This window comes from Equus quagga, chromosome 8 (genome assembly GCF_021613505.1).
Source record: "Equus quagga isolate Etosha38 chromosome 8, UCLA_HA_Equagga_1.0, whole genome shotgun sequence".
NCBI classification, from domain to species: domain Eukaryota; kingdom Metazoa; phylum Chordata; class Mammalia; order Perissodactyla; family Equidae; genus Equus; species Equus quagga.
In genome coordinates, this window is record NC_060274.1 from 121285309 (window position 1) to 121297194 (window position 11886).

General features: G+C 38.6%; 1 protein-coding gene across 1 annotated transcript; it reads left to right on the forward strand.

Moving 5' to 3' along the window:
- The first annotated feature begins 10676 nt into the window (after positions 1–10676).
- LOC124243425 (olfactory receptor-like protein OLF3) lies at positions 10677–11630 on the forward strand. The gene has a single exon (XM_046668994.1). The coding sequence runs from the start codon at positions 10677–10679 to the stop codon at positions 11628–11630; it is 954 nt and encodes a 317-aa protein (XP_046524950.1).
- Positions 11631–11886: the final 256 nt, after the last annotated feature.

Below are 11886 nucleotides of genomic sequence, written 5' to 3' on the forward strand. Positions count from 1 at the left end.
TAATCTTCCTGGGCAGAAGAAGGAGCATTTCCTGTTTGGGGAGTGGCAGGAATTGTAGTAACGGTGGGGTCTCACAAGGGAGAGAAGCAGGGGAAACTTAGATGAGGATAAACTTTGAATCTCTTCTCTCTCAGTGAGCTGAGATTTAGAGTTCGAGGCATTGGAGACTTCAGATCAAATCTCCATGAAGTGGGTAATGGTAGAATAAAGCGTTGTAATGAAAGATTAACGTGACAATGGTCTACAGAATGAATTGCGCAAGCAGTTCTGAAATTTTACTCTATCAGAAACACCTGACAAGTGTTTTAATCTATCAGAAAGACTCATTAAAACACAGTTTGCTGGAGCCTCTCTGCATAGTTGCTGATTCAATAAGTCTGGGTAGAAAGAAGCCTATCATGCTTTGAAAGGCACTGAATTACATTGAGCTTAGGAACAAAATGCTGAAATAATGGAGACCAGCACTATCTACAATGAGAAGGAAGGATCCATGTGAGAGACATTTCAATGTAAGTGTTATACAACTTGCTGAATGATAGAGGTTGAATGAGAAGGAAGATTTCTCAAGATTTTGAGCAGGGGTGACTGGGAGTGCTGTGGAGTCCTTGTTAAAACCTTGGAATTTGAAAGTTTGTCTTTGTTGTCTGCAGATGAATGGAGAAAAACAGAAGTGATGTCAACTTCTGAATACTATGACTAAAAACCCTCATAGCCATGGAATTTTTCCAACTTTCCTCAGAGAAAATATCGAACCAATTCTGTCAATTCAATGGGAGTTTAGAAATTCAGGTGAGAAGTGAGAAGCGTCTCTACTTTCCCTTTCTATGGCCTGAAATATTGCAGAAACTTTGTCACAGTCACTGGGTGCTGTAATGTCAGAAGTGATGGTAACACGATGGAATAAATTAGTGGATAAGCAGAAGGATGATACGTTGGGTGAGTATACAAGGTTTGGTAGATAACTAATGTATATTAGGGAAATAGATGAGTTGGCATGTGGATTATGGCGAAATGCATAAATGGGTGGATGAGCAGATAAGAAAAGGGATCAGTGAGTATCGAGATGGTTTTAGACAGTTGGGTAAATGAATGGATACATAAATGGTGGTGTTGAGAGTTCCTGGGTATTTGACTTGGTAGATGAGTGGATGAATGAATGAATGAATGATTTACTTAAAGGGTGATGATGACTAAAGAATGTATTAGAGAATGGTAACATGACTGTGTTCTGTCAAAATTACATTGACTCTATTCATAAAAATTAAGATTTGAAGAAGAATAGAAAGTTAACACTTCTGAGTTGAGGATTTTAGATGACCTTTCTCTTTCCCTATAAATTGTAAGATTTTCTTCATCCCCGTTCTGGGATTTTATTTCGAGTCTTAAGTCTTTCTCTGCAATGTTATTATTTTTGTAACTTGAATAGTACCATGAGAAAGGTACTTCGGTGTCCATCCATCCTTGTAATGCTCACAGCAGCCTAGACTCTTTGACTCTAATAACTCAGGGGAGTGAAGCACCACACTCATCTTCAGAAGGAGAGACAAAGGCTTGCTGGAGCTTAAGGGAATCCAGGATTGGATGGAGGCCTAGATCGATCAGGTTTGGGCTATAGGAGAAGATCCTAAAACCTCAGAAAGCTGACATCTCTGACTTTTGAGAATGATCTAAGGCTTCAGTGGATTGTTGTAGTTTGAGGAGGATGGAGAATAGCCTTCCACAGAGAGAAGGGGGGCTTCAAGGCCCTGCCCTTGAAAACTGGGAGTGGTGACAGCAATTAACACTCTAACGCATAAAGCTTCTCAGGGGAATCTGTCAGCCCCATATTGGTAATTCAGCCACTGCTGTGCCTCATTAGGTTTGTGTTTGAGCCAATGTGGGGCACCTGTGAACATCCTCCCAGCAGTTCCCTCACAATGTAAACTAGTCCCAGGTGAGTTCTTAAGCCCTGGAGCTAAGGAGTCTGGGACTCTTCATCTCTGTGGTCCATCACTTTGTTGGAGGGAAGCCCTCTTTAGAAACCAGCATAAACCTAGACTGAAGTAGATATGTCCATTTTGTCTGGCACTAATCGATGTTTGAAAGCTCATAACAGAGGTATCAACAGAGGGTGGTGCAAATAGGTTTCTAGAGGGGCCGAAATAGAACTGATCTGATTTCTTAGGGACTTTGGATCAGAGATATGAACTATGAATGCCAAAATCTTCTCCCTCTAAATAGTATGGCAAACGTAGTAAAATAATTCTGCTTTCCAGAGGCTGGAGACTTAGTTACATTTTTGTTCTATGAGTTTCTCAATTCCAAACTTTAGTACTGGCAGAGAGAAAGAGAAAGAGTGAAAAAGTGGGGAATCGGGAAAAGCAAATGTTTAATAGTTAAAAACTGGAGTTCCTGTGGATGAATTTTGCATCTGTTTTGGGGGCAGCCCAGATCTATAAAATGGTTAATTAGGTATTGCTATTCTTGAACATGTAGTAGGAGTATATTTCCAGATAAGTTAAATTGTAGATAGCTTTAAAGTATCTTTTCTCAATTATTTCCTTAAGAATCTGTATACAAAGTATTTAGATTTTCCTTTCAGTGGTAGAAATTTGAAATGTAAAATGGTTAAATGAATTGCTTAAATTCATACACACTAAGAATGTGAACTGGGACTAGCAATTAGGTCTCCTGATTCTCATTTCGGGGTTGGTTTCCTCTAGAACGGGCTATCGGGTTTATACTGTGGAGACTTGCCAGTCTGAGGGAATTATATTGCAAAAGAACACTCTAGTCATATCTATAGGGGACTAAAGATATAAAGAAGGTGAGCATTTACAAAATGACATCATGATAACATATATCATCAAAGGTGAATTTCAGGTTTGCATATATTGGAGAAACTGGGTCTCAGTAATTGGACTCAGTTTATATAAGAAGTCAGGCAACAAAATCATATATGAAGTAGACACTAAGAAGAAAGAAGAAAAACCAACAGCCCTCTCAGGATATATAACCATCTTTGAAAATTCACCTATCCAAGTAGCCTTGGGATCTTCTACTTCCAAATATTAGAATGATGCAAATGTTCCTGCCCATGAAGGATGCATTCAGTGTATACAACAACCAAGTATTTGGCCACAGGTCAGATGAATCTTTCTCTAAATGAAAGTGCCATTTCTATTGAGAGCTCAACTGCAAAAAGGTATGGTTCAGATTTATTTTGACCATAAAGAAAGAAAACATATCTGTAGCTTGTAAACTTACCTTCATGTTCTCTGCTTCTGTATTCAGGACTTCTGTTTGTCTCAGCTAAGATTATAGAGGGCTCCAGTAAGGGGGCCAGTATGACTAAGACTCAATGGAATGTTACAAAAATGATGCACAAACACACTCTTGGCGGAGAAAAAGCTTTTGGTTTTTTACCCCTTAGGTGTAGGGCATCATCTCTATAATGATGGGAGACGCTATGAGTAATGGACTCACCTTTAAGGCTCCCTGTGTTTCAGATTGGAGTTTTGAGGATGATCCAAAGTGTTGTCTTACCATGTACTCTTTGAATTGTCATGAGTAGTGAAAAGGGTTGTTATTCTGAAATATAATTTAACTATGGAAGGTGAGAGACTGAGGAACTCTTCAATAGTGTGCAGACCTCCTGAGTCTTTTCAAATCAATATGTTTCTCTTCCTAATGGAAGAGAGAGGGAGAAGAAAATTTATGAAGCAGTCAGCCAATAGAAGTGGAAAATGTTGTTAGTTTTAAAGGCACAATACACTCACTCACTACAGGGCAGGATAATAAAATGTGGCAACGAATGTTGCAGATGAAAAGGTACCCATGGGTGCCGACCCCGTGGCCGAATGGTCAAGCTCACGTGCTGTACTTCAGCAGCCCGGGGTTTCACTGGTTCCGATCCCAGGCACTGACATGACACCACTTATCAGGCCATGCTGAGGCAGCGTCCCACATGCCACAACTAGAAGGATCCACAACTAAAATATACAACTATGTACTGGCGTGATTTGGGGAGAAAAAGCAGGAAAAATAAAAAGGAAGATTGGCAACAGTTGTTAGCTCAGGTGCCAATCTTTAAAAAAAGGAAAAAAGAAAAAAGAAAAGGTACCCATGTGTAAAGCCCGGGATATTTCCTTCCTTGGAAAGGAAAATTCAGCATTTTGGAGTGTGGTCCATTGTGTAGCAATAGAGACTAAATGCAATTGAAAACTGATTTAAAAATGTGAACAGCAGCATCTGAAGACATCCCCAGAGAATCACAGCAATGATCCTGTCTATGTGCACCAACATATGAAAAATGCTGTCATACTCAGTTTATTTATCTATGGTATGGGTCAGGTTACTCATCTTTTCATGATGAGCGGTTGCTCATAGTTCTTCAAGGCGTTATCAATACTATCACAGCAGGAATACTTTTAGAGCAGGGGAGGATGTGGGCAAAGGTTAAAAAGATACTTTATATTTAGAAGCCATATTGTTACTGGCATAGCGTAGAGCTGTAGGGAGGTGGGCATGGAAGGGACTCCCATCTGGAGATGCACTGGTCAGAGTTTAAGTAAATTATAAGAGACTAGTTGGAGATGTCTGATTTCCAGGACTCCAAATTGCCCTGAGTTTACAAATTTTGACAAAAGTTATTGCCTGAGAATTTACTATTAGAATATCTTTTAACTTGACTTAAGATCTTGACTTTCCTGCTATTCTTTTCAAGACAGGGAGAGGAAGGGCAATTTTAGAGTATGGGCCATTTCTACTGGAAGGGAGGCCTTGGCGTGAAGAGTTACAGAGACAGAGTGAAACTATTTGGCTCATAGATGAAGGGTTAGAAGACAAACTGAGGAAAAAAGAGGCAGGAACATGCAGAAACCATATTTTACTTAACTCCACCCCCCACCTCCAGATAAAGAATAGTCCTGGTTTTAACATCACCTAACACAGTCATCTGAAATTTTTACTCTTCATTTTCTTACCCCGTTGGCATATATTTTCATCTAAGGATCTTGTTAGGTGATAGGAAATTAAAACCATAGGAGAAAAAACTGTGGTTGAATTTATGGAGGCAGAAAAGGTTGAAGAATAACAAGTTACAAATTGTATTAATTTTTATAACAGAAAATATGTTTCCATAAAATCAATGAAAAAATTTGCTTTATTTAGAAAATGACTATGACGATTGATTAAAATTTAAGTTTTAAGTATATTGTGTCATGTGAAAATGTTTTTTTGAGAAATCTGAATGCCTATTTTTTGTTTTTATTTTTTTGTCATAGAGATAACATTTCAGTCCTGATATTTGCAACAACTAATAATTACTGGATATTAGGAGAAAGCACATGGAGGTAATTTTAACTAGATTCCAACAAAGGTAATATTTTAAATGAAAAAAGTTGTTCTTTGCAGTCCATGCCTAACTAACTGTTCTGGCAATTTGAGTGTCATTCACACTGAAATTCCCAGTTTTCTTCTCTCATATGACCTGTTTTTGAGGATCGGTGTAAGCTGATGTAATAGTTCACAAGATTAAGTACTTCATATTTTAAAACTCCCATTCAGTATTATTTGATTTTTAACCATTTCACAAAAAGAACAATGCTCAACATAAAAGTAATAGATTTCAGGTATTAGTGGCAATGCTTTAAGGAGGTAATTTTTCATGGACTGTTTCAATGACACCTATCATATTACATCACATACTGTGTTTTATTAGTTATGGCCACAGTATTACCTTATATTCACCACAATTCATAAAGCACAAGCATGAGGAATTCCTTCCTTCATGGTGCTCATGTCTAAGGAGAGGAACCACAGAGGTATATCATTTTTCAATACTGTGTTCTGAGCAGGCAGTGCAGATTGTTTCAAGTAGACAAAGAAAGCTCAAAACATGGAGAGGCGTGGCTTGAGGTTTAAGTATGAGCATGATATTACCCAAAGGATGTAACTTAGGGTTTATTGTTTAAGTAATTAATTTATTTTTTCAAATAAAATTTGTATTTTTTAAGGTGTACAATATGATGATTTTGTATACACATACATAGTGAAATGATTATAACATCCAAGATAATTAACATATCATTCTCTCATATAGTTATCTTTTTTTTGTGATGAGCACCTAAAATCAACTCTCTTGGAAAATTTCCAGTGTTAGCTACAGTATTATTAACAATAGTCATCATGCTGTACACTAGATCTCTAGACTTATTCATCCCAAATAACTACAACTTTGTACCCTTTGACCAACATCTCCCACTTCCCCCTCTTGGTAACCACCATTCTACTCTCTATTTCTATATATTTGATATTTTATATTCCACATATAAGTGAGATCATGCAGTTTTTTTCCTTTCTGTTTCTGGCTTATTTCACTTAGCATAATCTCCTCCAGGTTTGTCCATGTTGTTGCAAATGGCATGATCTCTTTCTCTTTTAAGGCTGAAAAATATTCCACTATATGTATACATACAACAATTTCTTTATCCATTCAACCTTCCACAGACTCTTAATTTGTTTCCATGTCTTAACTATCATGAATAATGCTGCAATGATCATGGGAGTGCTGATTTCATTTCCTTTGGATATATACAGAAGTGGAATTGTTGGATCATGTGGTAGTTCTATTTTTGGTTTTTTGAAGAACTGTTTTCCTGATGGCTGTATTAGTTTACGTTCCCACCAGTAGTGTACAAGGGTTCCCTTTACTCCACATCCTTGCCAATACTTATTATCTTTTATGTTTTTGATATTAGCCATCCTAACAGGTGTGAGGTGATATCTCCCTGTGGTTTGATTTGCATTTCCCTGATAATTGGTAATGCTGAAATGTTTTTTCATATACCTGTTGGCCATTTGTATGTCATCTTTGGAAAAATGTCTATTCAGGACTTTTGCCAATTTTTAAATCGAATTGTTTGTTGTTTTTACTATTGAGTTGTATGAGTTCCGTATATATTTTGGATATTAACCCTTTATCAGATGTGTGGTTTGCAAGTTTGATAGGAATTGCATTAGATCTGTATATTGCTTTGAGTAGTATGAACATTTTAACAATGTTAATTCTTCCAAAACATGAATGTGGGATATTTTTCCATGTATTTGTGTTTTCTTCAATTTATTTCCTTGATATTTTAAAGTTTTCAGGACACAGATATTTCATCTCCTTGGTTAAATTTATTCCTAAGTATTTTATTCTTTTTGATATTATTAGAAATAGGATTATTTCTGGCCAACCCTGTGGCCGTGTGGTTAAGTTCGTGTGCTCCTCTGCGGCGGCCCAGGGTTTTGCTGGTTCGGATCGTGGGTGCGGACATGGCACCGCTTGTCAGGCCACGTTGAGGCAGTGTCCCACATGCCACAACTAGAATGACCTGCAACTAGGATATACAACTATGTACTAGGGGGGATCTGGGGAGATACAGTGGGAAAAAAACCAAAGAGTCCTTTCTCTTAAAAAAAAAAAAGAAATGGGATTATTTCTTTGATCTCATTTTTGGATAGATTGTTGTTGGTGTAAAGAAACGCCAATGATTTTTTTATGTTGATTTTCATCCTCCAACTTCATTGAATTCATTTATTAGTTGTAACAGTGTTTTGGTGAAGTCTGCAGGGTTTCCTATACATGTGATCATGTCATTTACAAACAGAGATAATTTTACTTCCTTTCTGATTAGGATGACTTTTATTTCTTTTTCTTTTCTGATTGCTCTTGCTGATACTTCCAGTACTATGTTGAATAGAAGTGGTGACAATGGGCATCCTTGCCCTGTTCTGGATCTTAGAGGAAAAGCTTTCAGTTTTACTCCATTGATTATGACATTAACTGTGGACTTCTCATAAATGCAACTTATTGTGTTCAGCAAATTTCTTTTTATATCTATTTTGCTGAGAGTTTTAATGGTAAGTGAATGTTAGACTTTGTCAAGTGCTTTTTCTGCATCTTTCATTCTGCCAGTGTGTGTATCACATTGATTGATTTGGGGAAGTTGAACCATCTTTGCATTCCATAGATAAATCCCACTTGGTCATGGTATACAATCTTTTTGATGTATTATTGAATTTAGTTTGTTAGTATTTTATTGAGAATTTTTCCATCTGTGTTCATGAGAGATATTGGTCTATAGTTTTCTTTTCTTGTGGTATCTTTGTTTGGCTTTGGTATCAGGGTGATGCTAGCCTCATAAAATGAGTTTGGAAGTATTCTGGGGAGAGAAAGCACAGGAAGTACTCACTGAATTGTTCAGTCTCCTAGAGGATTACTAATTACCTGCCCTCTAGGCTCCCAAATGCAGGGTAATTAGAATCCTGACCTTCAGGCAGCAGCTAGGAAAATATACAGTCAACATCTTCTGGGGAGCAACCTGAAGCTGTCCACCTCTGCCTCCTTCAGCTGCACTAAACCCAGAGGAATAGCCATAGGAAGTGCTTGTGTGTCTCCACTTAAAATTGCCTCTTTGTTTTCTGTGGACCTAGGGCACTCTTGAATACTGAGCCCCATTGGACCTTAGAGCTAAGTGATTTGGGAGCCAGTCCTTCGGGTGGCAGCCATAAAAGTTGGTGTGCTGAATATGTGGTCCAATCCCTTTGATCCTCAGGGAGAAGCTTGGAGTTGTGAGTTCCCTCCCAATTTTAAGGCATTGTGTCAGTGGTTGGGTTTATGGCATGAATGTGTCTCAACTTCTACCTGTTTCACTGTGGGTATTTTCTCAATCTTCTGAAGTGTAGGAGTCTCTCAATTCGTTTCTGGATTTTTCTCAGAGGGAATTAATCTGTGTGTAGGTGTTTATTTGGTGCATCCGTGGGAGAAGGGAAAGTCAGGAGCCTATTATTCTTTCATCTTGCTGACATCTTTTCTCAGATTTTATTGTCTATTAAAGGAGCATTAGGCACCTGGCAAAAAGGTAACATAGCCAGAATTGTAATAAATACTGAGAAGAGAACACAAACAAACTTGTACAGGAGGAAGAGCTAAAAGGGGTTGATTCTTAACTGTGGTCATTGTTCAACATTGGTTTTGAGTTAAGTAGATGTTTTCTCAGACTGATCATGATTGAGAAATGCAAAGTGAGGGGTTGTGATGGAAGTATCATGATACAGCAGGAAAGGAAGAACAGTTGAAAAGGGAGATCAGGTTTGAGGAGGACACTAGGAAAGAGGTTTATAAAAATGAAATTGTCTGAATCATGAATGAGAAGGGCATTTCTGGAACTACTTGTTTTGTTTTGTCCTTTAAGAAGTAAGAGTGTTAAACATAGATAGTCTTGACCTTTCTGCTCAGAGACCCTAATATGGGCCCTGTATGAGTTCTGGGATGAGGCAATCAGCTCTGTTTCTGCCATCAATCCCTGTTGCCTCCTTTAGCTCCTACTTTCTCTTATTTTGTGCACTGCAAGAAAAGGAAGTTAGTGAATAAGCAGGCATGGAGAAATAATAAGAATTAGTCAGTGCTTCAGATAGTTTTTAAAATTTAAACTATTTCTATTTAGTATTCAAAATTGATTTTATAACATATTAGAGCAAAAGAAAGCAAACAGGAAACTCCATTCCATTGTAAATCTACATGAATTCTTTCTTTCTTTTCTGGCTTGGACTATGAAGAAGGCTCCTTAAACACGTGCTTGCCCTTCCTCTCTTGTATCGAGAATGTCTCAGCACCCATGCTCTGCTTTGCTTTGTTTGAGACCATATACGAGTGGTGGATTATTAATAGCAGTAAATTGAAAAGAAAAAAATAAAAAGAGCAAGATACAATTTTAATTTCCCTTCCTCATTTCATCCCACTAAAGACTGCAGAGACCAAAATCTATCAAAAACACCAAAAGGACCAGAGGCTGTGGAAATGACCAAAAACCTTCAAAGTGTCCCATTAATCCCTAAGTTCTCAGATTCATTAAAGCTTCCCTCCAGTTTTACTTGGGTCTGAATTTGTGTAGTGAAAACATGGGAAAATCACATTTGCTACTTTATCTACCCCAAGGCAGAGGTTGTGTTACTATTAATACTCATACTACTACAGTACAACTGCTAGTAACAATTCGCACAGTGCTTTTCCCATAAGTTTCCTACATTTAGGCATAAATGTACCTGTGGGTAGTATAACATTATCTATTTCATAGATAAAAGTTTTTCACTAAACCACAATCATATAGCTGCTAAATAAAATCAGATGCCAAATCTAGATTCTCTGATTCCAGATCTTTCCACAAGTCTCTCTCTCCTCTCAGTCTTCCCTTTTGTAATAGACTTATCCGTTTCATCATTGTGGGTCTAAGTGACATTTTTAAGGTGACTTCTTTTCTTTTAACATTCCAACCAGATTATTCTTCATTGTTTATCATTTGGCCTGCCATTGTCATCCACTGTCCTCTCCTTGCCCTAGAATCTGAGGTAAGTTCATAAAGATGTAGAGCTCCTAAAATTACACTGCATTATCTGCAGGCTTTGACTATCTCCCTGAGACCACACATGTCCTTATGAAGGCACTGGCCTGTTCTCTGATACAGAGAAGACATAACGTATGTCAGGATAAAGCCTGTCATCTTTGCCCATAAATGATCTGAAACACCTGACTAAGGCTGGCCAGTTGTATACAGTATGTATAGATAAAAAGTTACTTTTATAATTCTTTGATTTAACAATTTCTGTTATTTCTGACTTTCTCTGCAGACTAATAATCCTCACATTTTTCAATGGGAACAGATAACAAGTCATGTGTGGGAGAATTTATTCTCCTTGGCCTCTCCAGTGACTGCGACACTCAGGTCTTTCTCTTCCTCTTGTTCTTGACCACATACCTGGTGACAGTGCTGGGGAACTTCCTCATTGTCCTTCTGATCAGACTGGACAGCAGACTCCACACCCCCATGTATTTCTTTCTCATCAACCTCTCCCTTGTTGATGTCTCTTATGCCACAAGCATTGTTCCTCAGCTGCTGGCACATCTTCTTGTAGAACATAAAGTAATCCCTTATGTGAGCTGTGCAGTCCAGTTATTTTTCTCTCTCAGCTTGGGTGGGATTGAGTTTGTTCTACTGGCAGTAATGGCCTATGACCGATATGTGGCTGTGTGTGACCCTCTGAGATACTCGGTCATCATGCATGGAGGGCTCTGCACTAGGTTGGCCATCACATCCTGGGTCAGTGGCTCCATCAACTCTCTCATGCATACTACCATCACCTTTCAGCTGCCCATGTGCACAGACAAGTTTATTGATCACACATCCTGTGAAATCCTAGCTGTGGTCAGACTGGCCTCTGTGGACACCTCTTCCAATGAGGTTGCAATCATGGTTTCTAGCATTGTGCTGCTGATGACATCTTTATGTCTGGTTCTCTTGTCCTACATCAAGATCATCTCCACCATCCTAAAGATCCAGTCCACAGAGGGCAGGAAGAAAGCCTTTCAAACCTGTGCCTCTCACCTCACAGTGGTTGTCCTGTGCTATGGCATGGCCATTTTCACTTACATCCAGCCCCATTCCAGCCCCTCTGTCCTTCAGGAGAAGTTGATCTCTCTCTTCTATGCCATTTCGATGCCCATGCTGAATCCCATGATTTATAGTTTTAGGAATAAGGAGGTGAAGGGAGACCGTGAGAAACTATTAGGACAATTATCTGGATTAACGTCAAAATTGGCAAGTTGATGAACCATGAGTGTCACTTAGAGAAAAGAGCTTTGCCTGTGTGTTCTCCCACTCAGTTCAGAAATGACGGGCATCATCTGCATTGTCCTGGCAACCAGGAACAAGATGAGGAAACATGTACTGGTGATGCTGGGTAGGAGGCTGAGTGGTTGGGTTGGGGTATTGAATGTGGAGGTGCTATGTCACAGCAGCATGTTCGGTGGAGCTAAGAACTGCTGTAGCAGATCTTTCCAGCCTTACTCAATCTCCATTCATA

Bases quoted from the DNA above. Each gene is read 5' to 3' on its own strand.
- LOC124243425 (XM_046668994.1), top strand. From the start codon at position 10,677: ATGGGAACAGATAACAAGTCATGTGTGGGAGAATTTATTCTCCTTGGC.